At 38.4% G+C, this 17860-nt stretch overlaps 4 protein-coding genes across 4 annotated transcripts; 3 read left to right on the top strand and 1 right to left on the bottom strand.

Moving 5' to 3' along the window:
- The first annotated feature begins 411 nt into the window (after positions 1–411).
- On the top strand, positions 412–1525 carry LOC5516844 (myosin regulatory light chain 12B). Its single transcript, XM_001636842.3, has one exon. It carries the CDS (start codon positions 574–576, stop codon positions 1087–1089), a length of 516 nt encoding a protein of 171 aa, XP_001636892.1. The 5' UTR covers positions 412–573; the 3' UTR covers positions 1090–1525.
- Positions 1526–2679: 1154 nt separating this feature from the next.
- On the top strand, positions 2680–4893 carry LOC5516793. The gene is made up of 4 exons (XM_032386750.2): positions 2680–3111; positions 3238–3314; positions 3639–3775; positions 4012–4893. The coding sequence occupies exons 1-4, from the start codon at positions 2831–2833 to the stop codon at positions 4063–4065; spliced, it is 549 nt and encodes a 182-aa protein (XP_032242641.2). The 5' UTR covers positions 2680–2830; the 3' UTR covers positions 4066–4893.
- Positions 4894–5835: 942 nt separating this feature from the next.
- LOC5516792 (RNA polymerase-associated protein LEO1) lies at positions 5836–15130 on the top strand. Its single transcript, XM_001636840.3, has 7 exons — positions 5836–6202; positions 6284–6370; positions 6978–7247; positions 8161–8340; positions 11672–11857; positions 11986–12166; positions 14178–15130. The coding sequence occupies exons 1-7, from the start codon at positions 5939–5941 to the stop codon at positions 14402–14404; spliced, it is 1395 nt and encodes a 464-aa protein (XP_001636890.1). The 5' UTR covers positions 5836–5938; the 3' UTR covers positions 14405–15130.
- Positions 15131–15528: 398 nt separating this feature from the next.
- Positions 15529–16844, bottom strand: LOC5516843 (protein HEXIM1). Its single transcript, XM_048723331.1, has one exon. It carries the CDS (start codon positions 16675–16677, stop codon positions 15724–15726), a length of 954 nt encoding a protein of 317 aa, XP_048579288.1. The 5' UTR covers positions 16678–16844; the 3' UTR covers positions 15529–15723.
- Positions 16845–17860: the final 1016 nt, after the last annotated feature.

Raw genomic sequence — 17860 nt, 5'->3', positions numbered from 1 at the left:
TATGCCCCCCCCCCCTCCCCTCTGAGCGTTTGAACCTCCCCCGGAATTTCAATTCAAATCAGTGGGGGGGGGGGGGGGGGGAATGGATATCTTCTGGAGCTACACATTCACTCCATTTCTAGCATTTTCAGGGCAATCCCTACTTTTCGAAATACCATCCCATATTCTCTGTTGTATGTCTAAATATGGCCTACACCCAAGTCGCTCAGAAAGAAATTAAGGCCCTATAAGTACCACAAATCAATTTCTAGATTTGGGACAAACCTAAGACATTAGCATAATAAAAGAGCACCTGAATATAAAAAAAAAATATAATTCTCCCCGCTCAGTGACCGTGACATGTTGCGTGCGTGACGCTGGGAGGGGCTTTAGTCTGCATACGTAGCATATGGTACAACATCCGGGATCTACTCGGTTGCAAATATTTTTCGACGCTTCGCAGATTACGGCTTTACTGGGAGTGCTCGGAAGAGCAGTCTAAATTCCACATAGATCTGCTTCTTTCGTTCTCATAAGACCGTAACAACCACTCTTTTACACTGGTGAAGCATCAAGGCTGGTTTTCAAATCACCATGGCTAGCCGCAAAACGAAGAAGACGACAAAAAAGAGGGCTCATAGAGCTACCTCCAATGTCTTCGCCATGTTTGACCAAAGCCAAATTCAAGAATTTAAAGAAGCTTTCAATATGATTGATCAAAACCACGACGGTTTTATCGACAAAGAAGATCTTCATGATATGTTGGCTTCCCTAGGAAAAGACCCAACTGATGGCTACCTCGAAGAAATGGTGAAAGAGTCTCCAGGACCCATCAACTTTACCATGTTTCTCACTCTGTTTGGCGAGAAGTTGAATGGTACAGATCCCGAAGATGTTATTCGGAATGCATTTGCATGCTTTGATGAAGACGGCAATGGACGGATACACGAAGATCTTTTGAAAGAGGCCATGATGTCCATGGGAGACAGATTTTCCGACGAGCAAGTCGATGATATTCTCCGCGATGCGCCGATCGATAAAGAAGGCTTTTTGGACTATAGCAAATTTACTAGGATTCTCAAGCACGGAAAAAAAGACGACAATGATTAATATAAAAACGTTGATCAACTGTAAACACCCGCCAAAACCTCAAGAACAACCAAGCTTTATACTATAAAGAAGTATACTTTGTAATATGTAGTTGTTTTTTTATACGATTTTGTATCATGAGTCTTTCGAGGCGTTGTTCACATAAGTAACTTTCATAGAATTAGAATAACCTAATATGGAGTGTGCTTTTTCCGGTTTTCTCTAAAAGATCCATTTTTACATTTAATGGATCAAAAGCTTATAAATATGGGGCAATCAATATTTCTTAAAATCACATTCTCTATATTTTGTGCATCCAGCGAGACAGATTACCATCCCTCAGTCTAATCTCTGCTAACTTTGAGATGGCATACAGCTGAAGCATTGATAAGCCAGTCATACATGTGATGTAAAATAAGCAGAATTGCATTATAACATTAAATTTCGTATTTAAAAACATGTTGTTGTTATCTAAGGCCATGGCTAAATGTTGAAGCAACATTATGTGTCCATTCAAGTTTCTATCTTTCCCTAAAAAGCTTACCAGAGAAATATTGCTTTTAGAGTAGAAATGTATCTAAAGTGGAGGAAATGTGTTTGTATTAGAATTTTTCCTCACCTTTATGTCCTCATTAAGTTTTGACAAGGGCTTCCTACTCAAAATGTAATAGCTTCAAATGTTTGATCTTTAAGAGGCTACTGATATCTTTGAAATACAGTTTCCATATTGCAACTTGTTATCACTTTAGGGTACCTTAGTCCAAGAAATACTTTCTAGCAAATATTGTCTATTGATTGACAGCAGCTGTTTGTATGAATTGCAGATTATAATCCTGTAAGCACTGAAATGTCAAAGCTGTACAAGCTATGCTAGGAATTACTCATTTCTTTGGTTACATTCTGTTCATTACTCTGATAGTCTAGACAGCTGAACCATATGTGTAGTAGAGCCATTCCACTTAGCCATCAAACAGATGCTTGTTATTTAAAAGTTCCTCTTGACATGATTACAGAAAGTACTCAATATTTATAAATAGATCAAAATATCATCTGTTGAAAATTGAAAATGTAAACAACTTTTTATATGTAGGTTCCTGAGCTTAGCAAGCAAATTTTGAATTTGCTAAAGTTTTTTATCAGGAAGAGTTGGGAATTGACCATTTTAGAAGAAAGCCTTTATTTTGCTTTATTAGACAGACTTGCGTTTTCACAATGTGAAGCCACAACTTCAACAGTAGTCGCATAAAGTCATTAGGAATGTGATAGGTCATGGGCTTTTATTCTCTTATCAAGCCTCCTTCTAAAGTTTGGTTTGTTAGATAAAGAAGCCCTATAAAGTTTTGCACTATAAGAGACACAAAAAATTCTCTTCTGCTCACTGTGGTCTAAATAATTTACACATTTGTACCAATACAAATGTACCTTATTTTGAGAGGATGGCTCGACCACTTTTAGCTCTCTATCTAAAACTTTAAAATTTATAGAGCACATTTTGAATACAAATTTGAATACAGTTTGAATACAAATAAAATAAAAGGAGAGCTCCAGAAGTTGTTTACAACAAAAATATTTATCGCAAAAAACAAAGGACGGAGCTTGGGTTTCCTGTGTTGGTCAGCAGTTTTCGTTCCTACTACATCAATATGGCGTCCTTTGTGACAGTTGGCGTCTTTTTGCAAGAAGCCGTTTATTCTCAATAAAGCACTATCTGATAAGTGTTTGGTCTGTCTGACTTCACCGCTTATGGAACTGAAGAATAGCTATGGAAGGTGGAGGGAAGTATTGGGTTATTGAGAATAGCGACGATGAAAGGGACGAGGAGTTGAAAGCGTTCAAGGGGAATTCAACAGGCGATATTCCTATTCAAATTTTAAAGCACTACAAACAGATAGAGCAAGATGGAGTTATTGAGATCAAACTAGAGGAATACCGTAAACAGCGAAAAGATGACTTACCTGTGAAGCAAAAGCGCAAAGAAGACGAGGAAGATAGAAATGCTGACGGGGAGATTGATGAAAAAAAGCAAAACTATGCCAACGATAGGTAAGTATGATAGATAAGCATTCACTCCTAAAGTCATAACGGAACACATGAACCCGAGTAATACTACATTTAACATCTTAGGATGCCTATTTTCTTTCCTTTGATTTGCATTTATTGGTTTTCCAGGTCTGTAGAGGCCTCAGCTTTCGATTACATGGATGATAGTGACGAATGGCAGGGACCTAAGCGGACGCCCAAACATGGTAACCACCTTTATAGCTATCAACTCTCCTTCAGTGTCCCAGAATTTTGTCTCTATATTACAGTTTTACCAATGTCTGCTCGATGTGTCGGAATTACAGTGTTACCAATGTATTGTTGATGTCTCTGTAGTACTGTGTTACCAATGTCTGCTCGATTGACAAGCATCCCTATCAGTTTAACATGGGAAGAACCCCCCTGGGAGTACAGTGTTATCAAATGTCTTGTTGATGTCACCTTAGAACAGTGTTCTGATGTCTTGTTAATGTTTCTGTAGTACGGTGTTTACCAATGTCTGAGCAATAACCAATATTTTTTTTGTTTAGGTAGGGTAAATAAGAAAAGGGTTGGCTCTTTGCAAAATGTCATATCTGATTTAAAGCGGTTCAAAGAGCTTGACCAGTCTGTTTCTGAGGATCAAGGCAGTAATAGCGGGAAGGGAAAGCCTACTCACCTAGAAAAGGTAAGGAGCAATACTGACTCCTAACGGGAGTTGATTGTCTGTAAATTCAATCTTACCCTCTTATAGCAGATTTGATGTGCCAATAAGCTCATTGGGTATGGTAAACAACAATTCAATCCTAGATATTCAACATTGTTTTCCATTGTTTTTTTTTCCTTTATTTATTTCAGATTTCCCATACATTCTGTTAATATCAAGGGTTTTCAATAGTCAAATTTTCAAACTTTTTTTTTCAGGAGCCAACAGAGAAAAACTTAACTATACAAATCAAATCTGAATGCACAGATTGAAGAGCAGTATATAAGACCTATGTATCATTTCTTATATTTCTGAGTGGCTGGCAAGCAAAACACCAAACAAACTATACAATGGAAAAGTACTGTACTCAAACTGGTTACCCAATCTCATCACTCCCCTAGAATTTTTTGGATTGGGGCTAATAACAAGGTTATGGTACTGGAATGCTTGTTTACAGAACTCAAATATTTTTAAAAAACTGTGTAAAATATGTATAAAACCAATGTTACCATAAAGTTTTAGGAATTTTTATTCATAAGAATGTGTGCCATCAGAAATGTCATTATAAACCAAGTAGGGAATTGGCTTGCTTTCCAGATTGTTTAGAAAAACACTATATATGAAAAATGTTTTTGCCAAAATACACATGAAAAAGCAGTACGACAAGCATCCCTGGTACTTATTAAACACTCCACTGTTGAAATACCCTATTTTCCTAAAACAGGAAACAAAAAGAAACGTTTTTTAAAACATCTTGGATTGTATCACCAATTCACTCATAAACAGGATTTGACTTGGTGAAATTAATGAGCTACTGTATGGCTGGTATTATTTTCCAGATCCCCAGTGCTATGGGCACTGTTGTATGGGTCTGGCTAGAATTTACTTATGAGAAGTAGCAATATAATTAACTCATACTGCCTGGCATCCAGGTAAATCACCAGTAGACTGCACACAAGTGTGTTTTACTTAAACATCGAAAAGTGTGTATTCTCTAAGATTGCACTCAGTTTTTAATCATTGCTCCCTTACCACACTATATTAATGTAATTTGAATGTAATAGGTAAAGTACCATGCAATAAAAATGATGTACTTGTGAGACGATTGATCATGAGGCATGATGGATCTTGGTTGGTCCCTCATCCCTTTCCTTTACTTTCTCTACCCCTATTCCCTCCTGCCAATCCCCTTGGGTCTGTTGCCTCCCCTCAGGGACCGCAAAGTATGTTGAAAAGTGTGTGTGTGTGTGTGTGTGTGGGGGACAATTGAAAAAAGGAATAAATCATAGTATTTGACTTGTTTCTGTCGCAAAACGTTGTGAGGCAGCGGCCCCCCAGCCCCTCCCTCTCCATAGTACCTGCCCTTTACTTGTCCCTAATCTCCTCTCACTAATTTGGTCACCAACATGATCCTCAACTATTTTGTCTAGCTTGGAAGATCATGAAAATAAATTTTAATCGGTTCACTTCTTCAAATTTCCCGCAATTTTTTTCTCATAGATCAGGGGGACGGATCTAGGTGTGGGGAGAGCGGGCCCCATCCCCCTATTTTCAGATATTTGGCTTTGAAATGACAGAAAATATAAGGAAATTCAGGGAAAAAACAATAAATCCAGTCCCCTTAACTGAACCCTCGGCCCCCAATTTTTGGACTCCTGGATCCGCCCCATTAGTACTCGACAAAATGTAAACCAAAGCCGTCACAACACCAGAATCTCAACTGTGACAAGATTACAGCTTTTGCTCATTGTATTCATCAGTTTTTTCTGATAGATTTTGCTTTGGAGTCTTTTGCTTTGCGTTTTCAAAGTTTTTGCAAAAGGCGTGCTATGTTTTGTTATTGTTGCTTGCTTTGTGCGCGCTGAACCCTGAATCCATAATTTCTCAGCCCATAAATTCTCAGTTCGTGATTTCTCAGCCCATAATTTCGCAATCCATGTTTTTCCACCTCGTGAATTTTCAGTCCATTAGCTCTCAGTTAATGATTTCTTAGCCGTCTTATATTTCCCAGTCCAGTCCATCTCTATGTCCAGTCCCTGTCCTTTGTGCCGACGAACGCCTGGTAATAATTGCTCTGCTCGTGTTCACCAAGAATCGTTTCAGAGAAGCTAAAATTTTTAACTGCTTATCGCAAAATTAAGAAAGATGTCACTAGAAGACGTCTTTGGGAGCGACTTAGATGATAGTGAAGATGAAGACAGAGCAAAATCGGCCCGGGAAACAGACGAGAAAGCTCGAATGAACGAGTTGTTTGGCGACTCGCCGAGTGAAGGGGAAGATGAGGACAAAGAACTTAAAGACAGCGAGAGTCGAGGTAGAAGCGACGAGGATAGCGGCGATGAAAAGGAAAGCGGTAAAAATGAAGGTTCCTACAAGGGCCAAGGCGATAGTGAGAATGACCAGGATATGGTGAGCTATAGTCTGTTAGTGTCTCTTAAATCTTTATCATCTAAAACACAACAATCTAAAACATTCCCTTTTGTGTGTTAGGACCAGGATTCGACGTCTTCGAAGCAGAAAGTATCACACGCTGACTTGTTTGGAGAAGATGAAGAGTTATCTTCTGATGAGGAGAAGGTCTGTATCAAAGTAACAGTCATGAAAAGTAAGACTTGCAAATAAAGTTTCCTGGAAACTTTATAAAGATTTTTTTCCAGGAGGCATGGTTGAGCATACTCAACCAAGGTTACAGGCAAATCTGTTGACAGTTGTTGTCAGCTATCGCTTTCCGATGTCAGTCATTCCTCAAATAGTGTTTACTCAATAGTCATGAGATTACCACATGTTTTTGAGATCCACGCATTTTGCTGGACATTTTACACAATAATTTACAACAAACTAGTTTCCAAGTCAAGGGACTGCGAATCCCTAACGTACTAGTGCAAACAATAAAAACAAAAACGACAAACATCAGGGAAAACATCAGGCAAGGTGATCCCTAAAAGATCATCTTGAATTATAGTGAATCTTGTAAGCAGAAGCCACCACAGAATAACAAGAACGGCCAGAAAAATCTCAATAATTGCAGCAGCAATTTGACCTCAGAATTCAAATTGATAACACCGGCGCTGTTCCAGCTGAATGATCTCCTAACCAGGGTTCAGTTAACCACAAACTGAACCTAGGTTGACGCTCAAGTGTAAACACAGCATAAGACTTTGCTTACTCCTGATTTCTGTCATAGGAGGATAATGCACGCGAAGTTGAATCTAAAGAGGAAACACAAGCAAGGGTTCCCAGAGAAGAGGGGGAAGAGGAGGAGGAAGAGGAGGAGACCAGAATAGATGTTACAATACCTTATTGCAGAGTGGCTTTAGGATCTGAATTGTATTTCTCTAAACTTCCTAATTTTCTTAGTCTTGAAACTAAGCCATTTGACCCAGCATTGTATGAAGATGATGTTGAGGATGATGAAATTCTAGATGAAGAAGGAAGGGCAAGGTTAAAACTTAAGGTAAAAATACTTCATAAGCTACCCATTTTAAATAAGGTTGCACTCTGAGAATCAATGTGTCATACCCTGCTTTCCTTCATTCTTATCATATATTTTATAGCAAATAAGTGTGAATGAAAACAAATCTACTCAATTACAAATCTGTGGGATTTCTGTATATAGCGCCAGTGGGAGACCGTGATTCAGCCATTTATGTGTTACCTTTGAACTACATTGGGTTACGTCACATTGACTCTCCAGTGAAATCTTATTTGAAATAGGTGTATTCATTTTTTTGCATGTCTGTCTTTTGTCTGCTGTCTTGAACAACTAAGTTGCCATCAGAAAGCACCCATATTCAATCATGGTCCATGAAATCAATGTTAAATGTAAACTTGAATTCTAAACCACTAACAAAGTAAAGTTCCAAAGATGATTAATCAAACTGGAATAGCCAGGCTTTGGTGAGAGGTGGTGTTCAGAATCTGATCATTCTTTATATAAAGCATGCCCACCTTTAGCTATAGGCTGTCAACTCTCTCATCTCTCACCTATAATAGTCCAATACTATGAAAAATTTATGCATGGCATGGTTCTCTCCCATTGTTTTGCCGATTTACCTCTTTTTGCACTCCAGTGGACTAAACTGTTTTAGACAATGCCATGCATAAATGTGCATAATTTGGACTCTGTCTGCACTGAATAATGTGGTTTAACTCTCCTTTCTCTGTATGGTCCCAAGGGTGTCATTACAGTATGTTCAAGATATGACTGTGTTTCACTCTACTAGGGGGGGAGTTTGGGTAAGCTTCCTTCTGTCCTGTGGTACAGAATTCAATACAAGCGATTAGAGCTTTAATCCAGAGTAAAGATATCACCAAGAATAGGTGCAATCAGGGTTACTAATTAGTACACAATCTTAATCTTATTTTAGGTTGAGAACACTATTCGTTGGAGATATGGCAAATATTCTGATGATAATGAAATCAAAGAGAGCAATGCCAGAATTGTGCGGTGGTCTGATGGCTCTCTTTCCTTGCTTGTTGGAGCAGAAGTGTTTGATATTCAAAAGACCAGAATTGAAGGGGATTTTAACCACCTGTTTGTTCAACAGGTAACCAATCATACCAAAAACAATACTGTCCAATACTGGAGGTATGGTGCACCACCCCTCCAAGGGGGAGGGGTGGTCCACCATACCTATAGTAGACACATAGCACTGCAAGTACCATGGCCAAGGGAAGGGCTATGTGGTAAATGGTGGATATGGTGGAAATGGTGGATATGGTGAAAAGTAAGGGGGAGGGGTGGTCCACCATACCTATAGTAGACACATAGCACTGCAAGTACCATGGCCAAGGGAAGGGCTATGTGGTAAATGGTGGATATGGTGGAAATGGTGGATATGGTGAAAAGTAAGGGGGAGGGGTGGTTCACCATACCTATAGTAGACACATAGCACTTCAAGTACCATGGCCATGGCATAGGGCTATGTGGCAAATGGTGGATATGGTGGAAAGCAAGGGGGAGGGGTGGTTCACCATACCTATAGTAGACACATAGCACTGCAAGTACCATGGCCATGGCATAGGGCTATGTGGTAAATGGTGGATATGGTGGAAATGGTGGATATGGTGAAAAGCAAGGGGGAGGGGTGGTCCACCATACCTATAGTAGACACATAGCACTGCAAGTACCATGGCCAAGGGATAGGGCTATGTGGTAAATGGTGGATATGGTGGAAAGTAAGGGGGAGGGGTGGTTCACCATACCTATAGTAGACACATAGCACTTCAAGTACCATGGCCATGGCATAGGGCTATGTGGCAAATGGTGGATATGGTGGAAAGCAAGGGGGAGGGGTGGTTCACCATACCTATAGTAGACACATAGCACTGCAAGTACCATGGCCATGGCATAGGGCTATGTGGTAAATGGTGGATATGGTGGAAATGGTGGATATGGTGAAAAGTAAGGGGGAGGGGTGGTTCACCATACCTATAGTAGACACATAGCACTGCAAGTACCATGGCCATGGCATAGGGCTATGTGGCAAATGGTGGATATGGTGGATATGGTGAAAAGCAAGGGGGAGGGGTGGTCCACCATACCTATAGTAGACACATAGCACTGCAAGTACCATGGCCAAGGGATAGGGCTATGTGGTAAATGGTGGATATGGTGGAAATGGTGGATATGGTGAAAAGCAAGGGGGTGGGGTGGTCCATCATACATTGAAGACAGTCAACACTGAAAGTACCACGGCCAAGAGATAGGGCTATTTGGCAAATGGTGGAAATGGTGAAAAGCAAGGGGGAGGGGTGGTCCACTATACATAGCAGACACATAGCACTGCAAGTACCATGGCCAAGGCATGGATATAATGAAAAGTAAGGGGGAGGGGTGGTTCACCATACCTATAGCAAACAGTCAGCACTGCAAGTACCATGGCCATGGCATAGGGCTATGTGGCAAATGGTGGAAATGGTGGATATGGTGAAAAGTAATGGGGAGTGGTGGTCCACCATACATATAGCAGACAGTCAACACTGCCATGGTACTTCCAGTGCTATGTGTCTGCTATACCTTGGTACTTGTAATTCTGAATAGCTCCTATATATGCTAAGTATGGGTCTATAGGACCACCCCTCCCCTTAAGTCCTATGCTACAGTGTTATTTTACCATTTGGCCATTTGCCACTAGTGCTTGACAAATGGCCATTTCGAAATGGCCAATGTGAGACAGTGTTGGACAACCCTCACCAAATAATGGCTGAAATAGATGATAGTATATTTTATTTTGCTCTCATCATGGGCGGATCCAGGAGTTTTAATAAGGGATGGCCAAAGCAAGGTTTTCGTACGATTTTCTTAAATGTCTTATACATTTTAAGGAGGCTCGTTAGTAATTCTTTATAGCATTTTTTTTATTAACTTGTTAAAAAAATTGACATTAAGTAGTCTCAAATCTCGTCTGATTTCATTTATGTTTTCAGGGGATGATATTTAATTATCCGAATGTGATGTGCCTCTGTTTTATTTTATTTATCGGTAACCGATTTAAAATATATGAATAGACCATTAAATTTTATTAACTCTTCTAATATAATTCCAAAAATAACCCATGCTTTTTCTTAAAATTTGTGTAGAAACATAACTTAGGCATAATGGGGATCATAGTGGCAAGTCTAAACTGACCTGTAAATTTTTTTTGTCAGCATACTTCATTTTCTACCCTTGCTTTGGCAACATTGTGTTATCCTTCAATTTGTCTTAGCCCATGAAAGCTCAGTGGTTTTCTTCATATATATACAAAGGACAGGTGTATAGATTATTTTGATTAGACATGACCAAAGAGCGAACTCAACAATTATTATTTAGATTTGGAATAAGAAATTCTGTGCTTTCTCGTTTTAGAGGAGCTTAGGGGACCCTAGAATACAGTCATTTGCCAAATTCTGTTCCTATCCCGAAATACAACATCGAGAATGAAGTGGTTTTTATCCAGAGAACGGGTTAAAAATACTTTATTCCAATATTGTATAACTGTATTGGATAACTGTATTGTAGGGTCCCCTAAGCTCCACTAAAACAAAGAAGCACAAAATTGCTTATTTGTCGATTTTTAAGCGAAGACATTGAATTTTCAAGAGGATTCGAAATCTAAATAATAATTGTACGAATTCTCTCTTTGGTAATGCATAATGGAAATAATCTATACCTCTGTCCTTTGCGTATATATGAAGACAACCACTAAGCTTTCATTTGCTGAAAACAACAAAGGTGTATCTGCTTTCTCTAAAAATAAATTTAAGGCAATGTTGCCCGTTGCAAAGGTAGAAAATGAAGTTTTTGGACAAAAAAATAACATGGTCAGTTTAGACTTGCCACCATGTTCCCCATCATGCCTTAGTATAGTCTCTTTGCAAATTTAAAGAAAAAGTATCAGTTATTTTTTAAAATATATTGGAAAGTTCATAAAATACTGGTCTGTTCATATGTTAAATAACTTTGAATCGGTTACCGATAAATAGAATAAAACAGTAGCCCATCAAATAAAGTAAAATAAAAAAATGCTGTAAAGAATTACTAACGAGCCTCCTTAAGCAAAATTTCTAAAAATGATGGGGGGGGGGGGAGGGAGGGGGTCTTTGCCCAGCCCTATGCTCCAGATAATCTAGAGAAAGATTGGAAGATGTGTCAGGATTTTTAAAGGGATGCATACATACCGAGACATAATCTTATCATGAGTACACAGTGTATAATTTTGGAGCTGTGTTACAATGTTTCACTGAGGAAAATATTTTAGTTGCTTTTGTTTCTTTTTTTGAAAAAAGCTCATAACTAGTAAGATATCTGCTTGTTATTATTATATTAAGAGTCCTCCTAATCATGTTATCAAAATGATATATCAATATTTCAGTATGTACACTGTGCTATTTCAGGGAACTGGTCTACAGGGGCAAGCTGTCTTTAAGGAGAAGTTAACCTTCAGGCCTCATTCCACCGCAAGCCAGACCCACCGTAAGATGACCTTGTCTATTGCAGATCGTGCATTAAAAGCACAAAAGATAAAGATGCTCCCTGCAGCAGGACAGGACCCAGAGGCTCAACGAAGTGAAATGATTAAGGTATTACCATTTTCAATTTTATGTTAAGTAAGATTTGGCTTGAAGGCAGAATAATGAACAAAAAATACATATGACCATATGACCACTAGTCAATAACAATAAGATTTTCTTATTTTTTTTGTTTTCAGAAAGAGGAAGAAAGACTACGATCTCAGCTACGGCTTGAAAACCAGCAGAGGCGAATGCGTGAGAGGAGTCAAGCAAGAGGTCTCAATTCAAGCTATCTAGAGGCAGGGGAAGATGATGACGAGGACCTGGAACAGAGTCTGCTAAAGATAAAAAAGAAGTACAAAGAAGAACTTGCAAAAGGTACTGGTGGTGCTTTGAATAGGCCTCTTGCACGCCTCTTGTTCCTAATAGCTGGCTGTTGGATGCCTCTGTGGGATGCATCACAAGGTCCACTTTTTGACCAAGTACCATTACCTCATTTTTTATTTAAAAAATATTTAATAAATCCCCATTTTTTCTATTGGGGGTGGTAAGATTTTTATTATAAATCTCAACCTCTCCCCACCCCATAAAATAAGGGGCTTATTAGAAAGGGAGTTCATATTTATCATTGAAGTGGGTAGGAGGGTTAGTTCATTTCTTTAAAGGAGTAAGTAGTATTTTTTTTTTTGTTAGAAAGGGAGTTCATATTTATCATTGAAGTGGGTAGGAGGGTTAGTTCATTTCTTTAAATGAGTAAGGTTTTTTTTTTTTGTTAGAAAGGGAGTTCATATTTATCATTGAAGTGGGTAGGAGGGTTAGTTCATTTCTTTAAATGAGTAAGTTTTTTTTTTTGTTAGAAAGGGAGTTCATATTTATCATTGAAGTGGGTAGGAGGGTTAGTTCATTTCTTTAAATGAGTAAGTAGTATTTTTTTTGTTAGCAAGGGAGTTTATATTTATCAATGAAGTGGGTAGGAGGGTTAGTTCATTTCTTTAAAGGAGTAAGTAGTATTTTTTTTTGTTAGAAAGGGAGTTCATATTTATCATTGAAGTGGGTAGGAGGGTTAGTTCATTTCTTTAAAGGAGTAAGTAGTATTTTTTTGTTAGAAAGGGAGTTCATATTTATCATTGAAGTGGGTAGGAGGGTTAGTTCATTTCTTTAAAGGAGTAAGTAGTATTTTTTTTGTTAGAAAGGGAGTTCATATTTATCATTGAAGTGGGTAGGAGGGTTAGTTCATTTCTTTAAAGGAGTAAGTAGTATTTTTTTTATTAGAAAGGGAGTTCATACTTATCATTGAAGTGGGTAGGAGGGTTAGTTCATTTCTTTAAAGGAGTAAGTAGTATTTTTTTTGTTAGAAAGGGAGTTCATATTTATCATTGAAGTGGGTAGGAGGGTTAGTTCATTTCTTTAAAGGAGTAAGTAGTATTTTTTTTGTTAGAAAGGGAGTTCATATTTATCATTGAAGTGGGTAGGAGGGTTAGTTCATTTCTTTAAATGAGTAAGTAGTATTTTTTTTATTAGAAAGGGAGTTCATACTTATCATTGAAGTGGGTAGGAGGGTTAGTTCATTTCTTTAAAGGAGTAAGTAGTATTTTTTTTTTGTTAGAAAGGGAGTTCATATTTATCATTGAAGTGGGTAGGAGGGTTAGTTCATTTCTTTAAAGGAGTAAGTAGTTTTTTTTGTTAGAAAGGGAGTTCATACTTATCATTGAAGTGGGTAGGAGGGTTAGTTCATTTCTTTAAAGGAGTAAGTAGTATTTTTTTTTTGTTAGAAAGGGAGTTCATATTTATCATTGAAGTGGGTAGGAGGGTTAGTTCATTTCTTTAAAGGAGTAAGTAGTATTTTTTTTGTTAGAAAGGGAGTTCATATTTATCATTGAAGTGGGTAGGAGGGTTAGTTCATTTCTTTAAATGAGTAAGTAGTATTTTTTTTATTAGAAAGGGAGTTCATACTTATCATTGAAGTGGGTAGGAGGGTTAGTTCATTTCTTTAAAGGAGTAAGTAGTATTTTTTTTTTGTTAGAAAGGGAGTTCATATTTATCATTGAAGTGAGTAGGAGGGTTAGTTCATTTCTTTAAAGGAGTAAGTAGTTTTTTTTGTTAGAAAGGGAGTTCATACTTATCATTGAAGTGGGTAGGAGGGTTAGTTCATTTCTTTAAAGGAGTAAGTAGTATTTTTTTTTGTTAGAAAGGGAGTTCATATTTATCATTGAAGTGGGTAGGAGGGTTAGTTCATTTCTTTAAAGGAGTAAGTAGTATTTTTTTTGTTAGAAAGGGAGTTCATATTTATCATTGAAGTGGGTAGAAGGGTTAGTTCATTTCTTTGAAGTAGTCAGAAGTATTTTTTTTGTAAAGCCAATAAATTTATTCTGTCTTATTGAAACTGCAGGAGCCTATTCCTCAGAGGAAGACGATGGCGAGGAGGAAGGCTTGGGAGATCTTGAAAGTGACAATGAAGGAGAGGAACGCCTTATGAATGCTAAGGAGGGAAAGGATTCAGAAGAAGAGTCTATTGAAGAACCAAGTCGTAAACGCCTTCTAAGTGAAGGAAATACACGGAAGGAAAAGAAGAAGACGAAAAAGATTATAGAAAGTAGTGATAATGAGAGTGACTGAGATGTAAATGTCCCCCATGCGTTGTTAAGTTTTATGTATATATGCAATTTATTTTTTATACTTGCATTATTGCAGAAAGATAGGAAGAAAGAAAGAGGCAGGAATGTCTATTTGACACCCAACAAAATACTCCAATCCCATTCTAAAATTCTTCTTGCTTTAGTGGCTTCAGGGTAGTTTTACTAGTTTTTAATCACACAGGCACCTTGTGCTCTTCTTTTGTGTTTGATGGAAGCCATTTGCTGTCACAATGCCTTTTAGACCACCAACCAATAAGAGAGCGCAGAAAGGCACCATCAAAACTTCAGACAATCTTATGTGACTGAAAACAAGTATATGAGCAGTTATGGGTCTGACTTGTGCACATTCCATGTGCCATGCTAAGGGTTAAAATGCTACGCTCTTTTAAGATCTCAAGTGATTTAATAAGAATTTGTGGTATTTGTCAGATCTCCCAATCCCACTTTTTGGGAGAAATTAGAAGAAAAGTACAGGAGATCAAAAATATAAATTGATGTCCGAACATTAAATGTTTAATAAAATAGTGCCTTTGGGAAACTCTGGATTTTCCCTTGTAGTTCTTTCAGGTTGCCTCTGAATGAATAGTAGGGCTGTTATATTTAAAGTCTCTGTAAACATGGCATAGAAGCTTGTGTTGTAAAATGCCTCTCCAAGTGTAAACTTTTGTACAAACACTTAGTTACCAATAAAGTGCAATAATATATATATATTTTTGATAATACTATCATATTGAAATTAAGAGTGATGTTATTTAAACAAAAAAAAACAATCTTTCCTACCCCACCACCTTTGACAGGTGACACCCCCCCCCCCCCCCCCCCCCCATGGATCATCACAGGAAGTCTTTCCAGTCTTTTATTCTTGAATTGACAAGTTCTAAAAAATCACTTAACTAGGTCTTAAATCCATGAGCAATTGTGAAAATAAAAGAATAGCTGAAAACAGACTCAATTTCTACCCATTAGTCGCCAATATGCTAATAGAAGGTGCGCTAGACAACATGTGTCACATTGAAGTGTCATTGGCTAATTTGCCAAATATATAAATAATCCCAAACAAACAACAATCTAGCAGCTATAACCCCTAAAAAATGAACAACAGGATCAATATCACTCGGTTTTTATTCATTCTACTTAAGAAACTTAAGGTTTTTTCACTTATTCTATAAGATATGCACTTTCGTACGTGGGTGGGTTTTTGTAAACATAGTCGCGCGAAATTTGCCGGGTTTTACCTTTTTGTATGAAAACAGAACACACGGATCATGTATAAGTTAAATTTATATATGTCTGTCTATACTATACATTTGTAGGTACAGTCTTAGTAAGGTTTGTATTTTCAAGCCTCAGTCTTTCGTTCTCACTCCGTAAGCGATTCAGTTCAGATTGCAGACTCGATAGCACATCTTCGTTCGCTCTCGTACTACTGTTATCATCTGAATTCCCACTACTGCTCTCACTGTTCAGTTTAAGAGCTAGTTCTTCCAGAGAGGTTTGTCTAACTAGACCATTTTTGCAGCGGTCTTTTTCCCGCATTTGTCTTTCCAACGTCTCCACTCTCTCCTCCAAACACATGCATTCCCGTACTAGAGCGTCTTTGTTCATCGAGTATAAACTTTCAGCGTGTACTTGCTCATACGCTTCAGTAAAGTCTTTCTCGAAAAACTGCTGCTCATATATCTCGTCTTCAGGGGATTCATTGTAGTCTTCTAAATCAGAATCGTCCATAGATTGTGACTGTAACCTCGGCCGACCGGTCGAATTAGAAGTGTCGTCTTCCCCGTCCGACTGCATATGCGAATGCGCCCCTAGGTCGGGTTCTTCTTGATCGTGTTCATCCATTAGAAATTGTGTAGTGTTATAAGGTGCAGCAGGTCTTCCTTTCTCGTGCATGTACTGCTCTCGCATTTTCGTAGCCTTTTTCGCGTCCAGTTCCAGCCGAGCTTTTTTTTCGTCCCACGTCATTTTGGTGTAAGGTTTGTACTTCTTTTTACGACAACGTCTAGAACCCCTCCGATGTTTCTTACTGATAGGCATGGGCTTCACGCCAGACTTGTCAAACCTATCGCTGGAGTCTTCTTTCTTGTCATGATTGGCTGTCACTTGGTCGCTTGTGTAGTTCTTCTCGGGCATTTCTGTACCGCTATGCTCGCTTGTTCTTTCGTCTCCATCGCGCTCATCGTCTCCTTCATTACCATCCATTGTAGATTGATCAACCTCGGTTATACTTGAGGGATCTGGTTCCTCTGTCATTGTTTAACCCCTTTCTGCCTTTGTTTTGCTCAAACAGAACTACAGGAAGGCTTCGGTAGGGTAAAATTAAAGTAAACAAGTAAAATTTTATATGGGTTCCGCGTAAACTTAGATGGCTAGCTGTGTTCTCTGCTACTGAACTCACTATGCTTTGCCCCTGCTACTTGAACGAAACCCCAGAAATGTTGTCATTGTCTTGAGGTCACATGATCGACTCTCACTTTTTGATTGGTCTAGTTGGTATGAGAAGCCAATCGACAGTCTTCACATCAATAAACAAAATCGTGCTACACAGCGGGGTAGGCTGAGGGGGGGAATGGTTTACTATTTTAAGCAGGAGGGATGGGTAAGTGTAGGTTGTTATTGCGAAGAACCTGTTGTTCTACCAAAATTAACAGCCACCTGGAAATCGCCAAAGATTACACAACATGCTGTTACTTAAAATAGCGTAAACATTGCATTTTACGAGTGGAAAATAACAACAAAAGACGTCGAACGAAGCGAGAAATTTTATTCCCTCAGGTGGAAATCACGAGATTATCGGTGGGGGCGGGAGGGTAGTGGTCGTTAGCTATAGCACGACTCATATTTCAACATGTGTAGGACGTTTACGTAAGTGTATCGAGACCAAAGAACTCAGTGAAGGCCAAAATCCTAGAATATGGAGAATCAACTAACATCAAGACCATATTTAAACGAGTCAAGTCTTCATTTGTTCGATAGAATAAAACTTCCATAGAATGCAACGTCGACAAACAAAAGGATACACTGCTGTACCCCTCTCCCATCACCTACACAAGTACTCTGAATTGGGCATCACAGCCTCGCTCTGTTACCAGTATATTAACAGTACAACACACGGCGGTTGTTTGAACCTTATTGCGTGACAGCTAGTCACAGAAATAAGCCCTCCCTCTCATGTGTAACGCAACGACGTCAGTGAGTGCGACAATGAGTGGGCGGATTTGGAGGTGTGACGTGTTTTTACGTGGTCCATAGATGACGGAAGAGAAGTAGATGATTCAAGAACGGGAGAACGACAAGTTTTCAATCTCCCAAAACGAAATCGTCGAGGCCTTTCGATTTTTTTTATTAAGGTTTATATTTTTTCGCTATATTCTTTTCCCACAATAATGAAAATAATTAATCCATATAGCCGATATACAAATATATCAAAATGCTT

This window comes from Nematostella vectensis, chromosome 2 (genome assembly GCF_932526225.1).
Source record: "Nematostella vectensis chromosome 2, jaNemVect1.1, whole genome shotgun sequence".
Taxonomy (NCBI): domain Eukaryota; kingdom Metazoa; phylum Cnidaria; class Anthozoa; order Actiniaria; family Edwardsiidae; genus Nematostella; species Nematostella vectensis.
Note: the sequence above shows the minus strand (reverse complement) of the source record. Positions and strands in the feature narration are given on the sequence as shown.

What these genes read in the sequence shown, in the direction of transcription:
- LOC5516844 (XM_001636842.3), top strand. Translation starts at nt 574, where the DNA reads ATGGCTAGCCGCAAAACGAAGAAGACGACAAAAAAGAGGGCTCATAGA.
- LOC5516843 (XM_048723331.1), bottom strand. Translation starts at nt 16,677, where the DNA reads ATGACAGAGGAACCAGATCCCTCAAGTATAACCGAGGTTGATCAATCT.
- LOC5516793 (XM_032386750.2), top strand. Translation starts at nt 2,831, where the DNA reads ATGGAAGGTGGAGGGAAGTATTGGGTTATTGAGAATAGCGACGATGAA. An exon ending in CAAAACTATGCCAACGATAG is followed by an intron (nt 3,112 to 3,237) that starts GTAAGTATGATA and finishes TTGGTTTTCCAG; the next exon opens with GTCTGTAGAGGCCTCAGCTT. An exon ending in AGCCTACTCACCTAGAAAAG is followed by an intron (nt 3,776 to 4,011) that starts GTAAGGAGCAAT and finishes TTTTTTTTTCAG; the next exon opens with GAGCCAACAGAGAAAAACTT.
- LOC5516792 (XM_001636840.3), top strand. Translation starts at nt 5,939, where the DNA reads ATGTCACTAGAAGACGTCTTTGGGAGCGACTTAGATGATAGTGAAGAT. An exon ending in ACCACCTGTTTGTTCAACAG is followed by an intron (nt 8,341 to 11,671) that starts GTAACCAATCAT and finishes GTGCTATTTCAG; the next exon opens with GGAACTGGTCTACAGGGGCA. An exon ending in CAAAGAAGAACTTGCAAAAG is followed by an intron (nt 12,167 to 14,177) that starts GTACTGGTGGTG and finishes TTGAAACTGCAG; the next exon opens with GAGCCTATTCCTCAGAGGAA.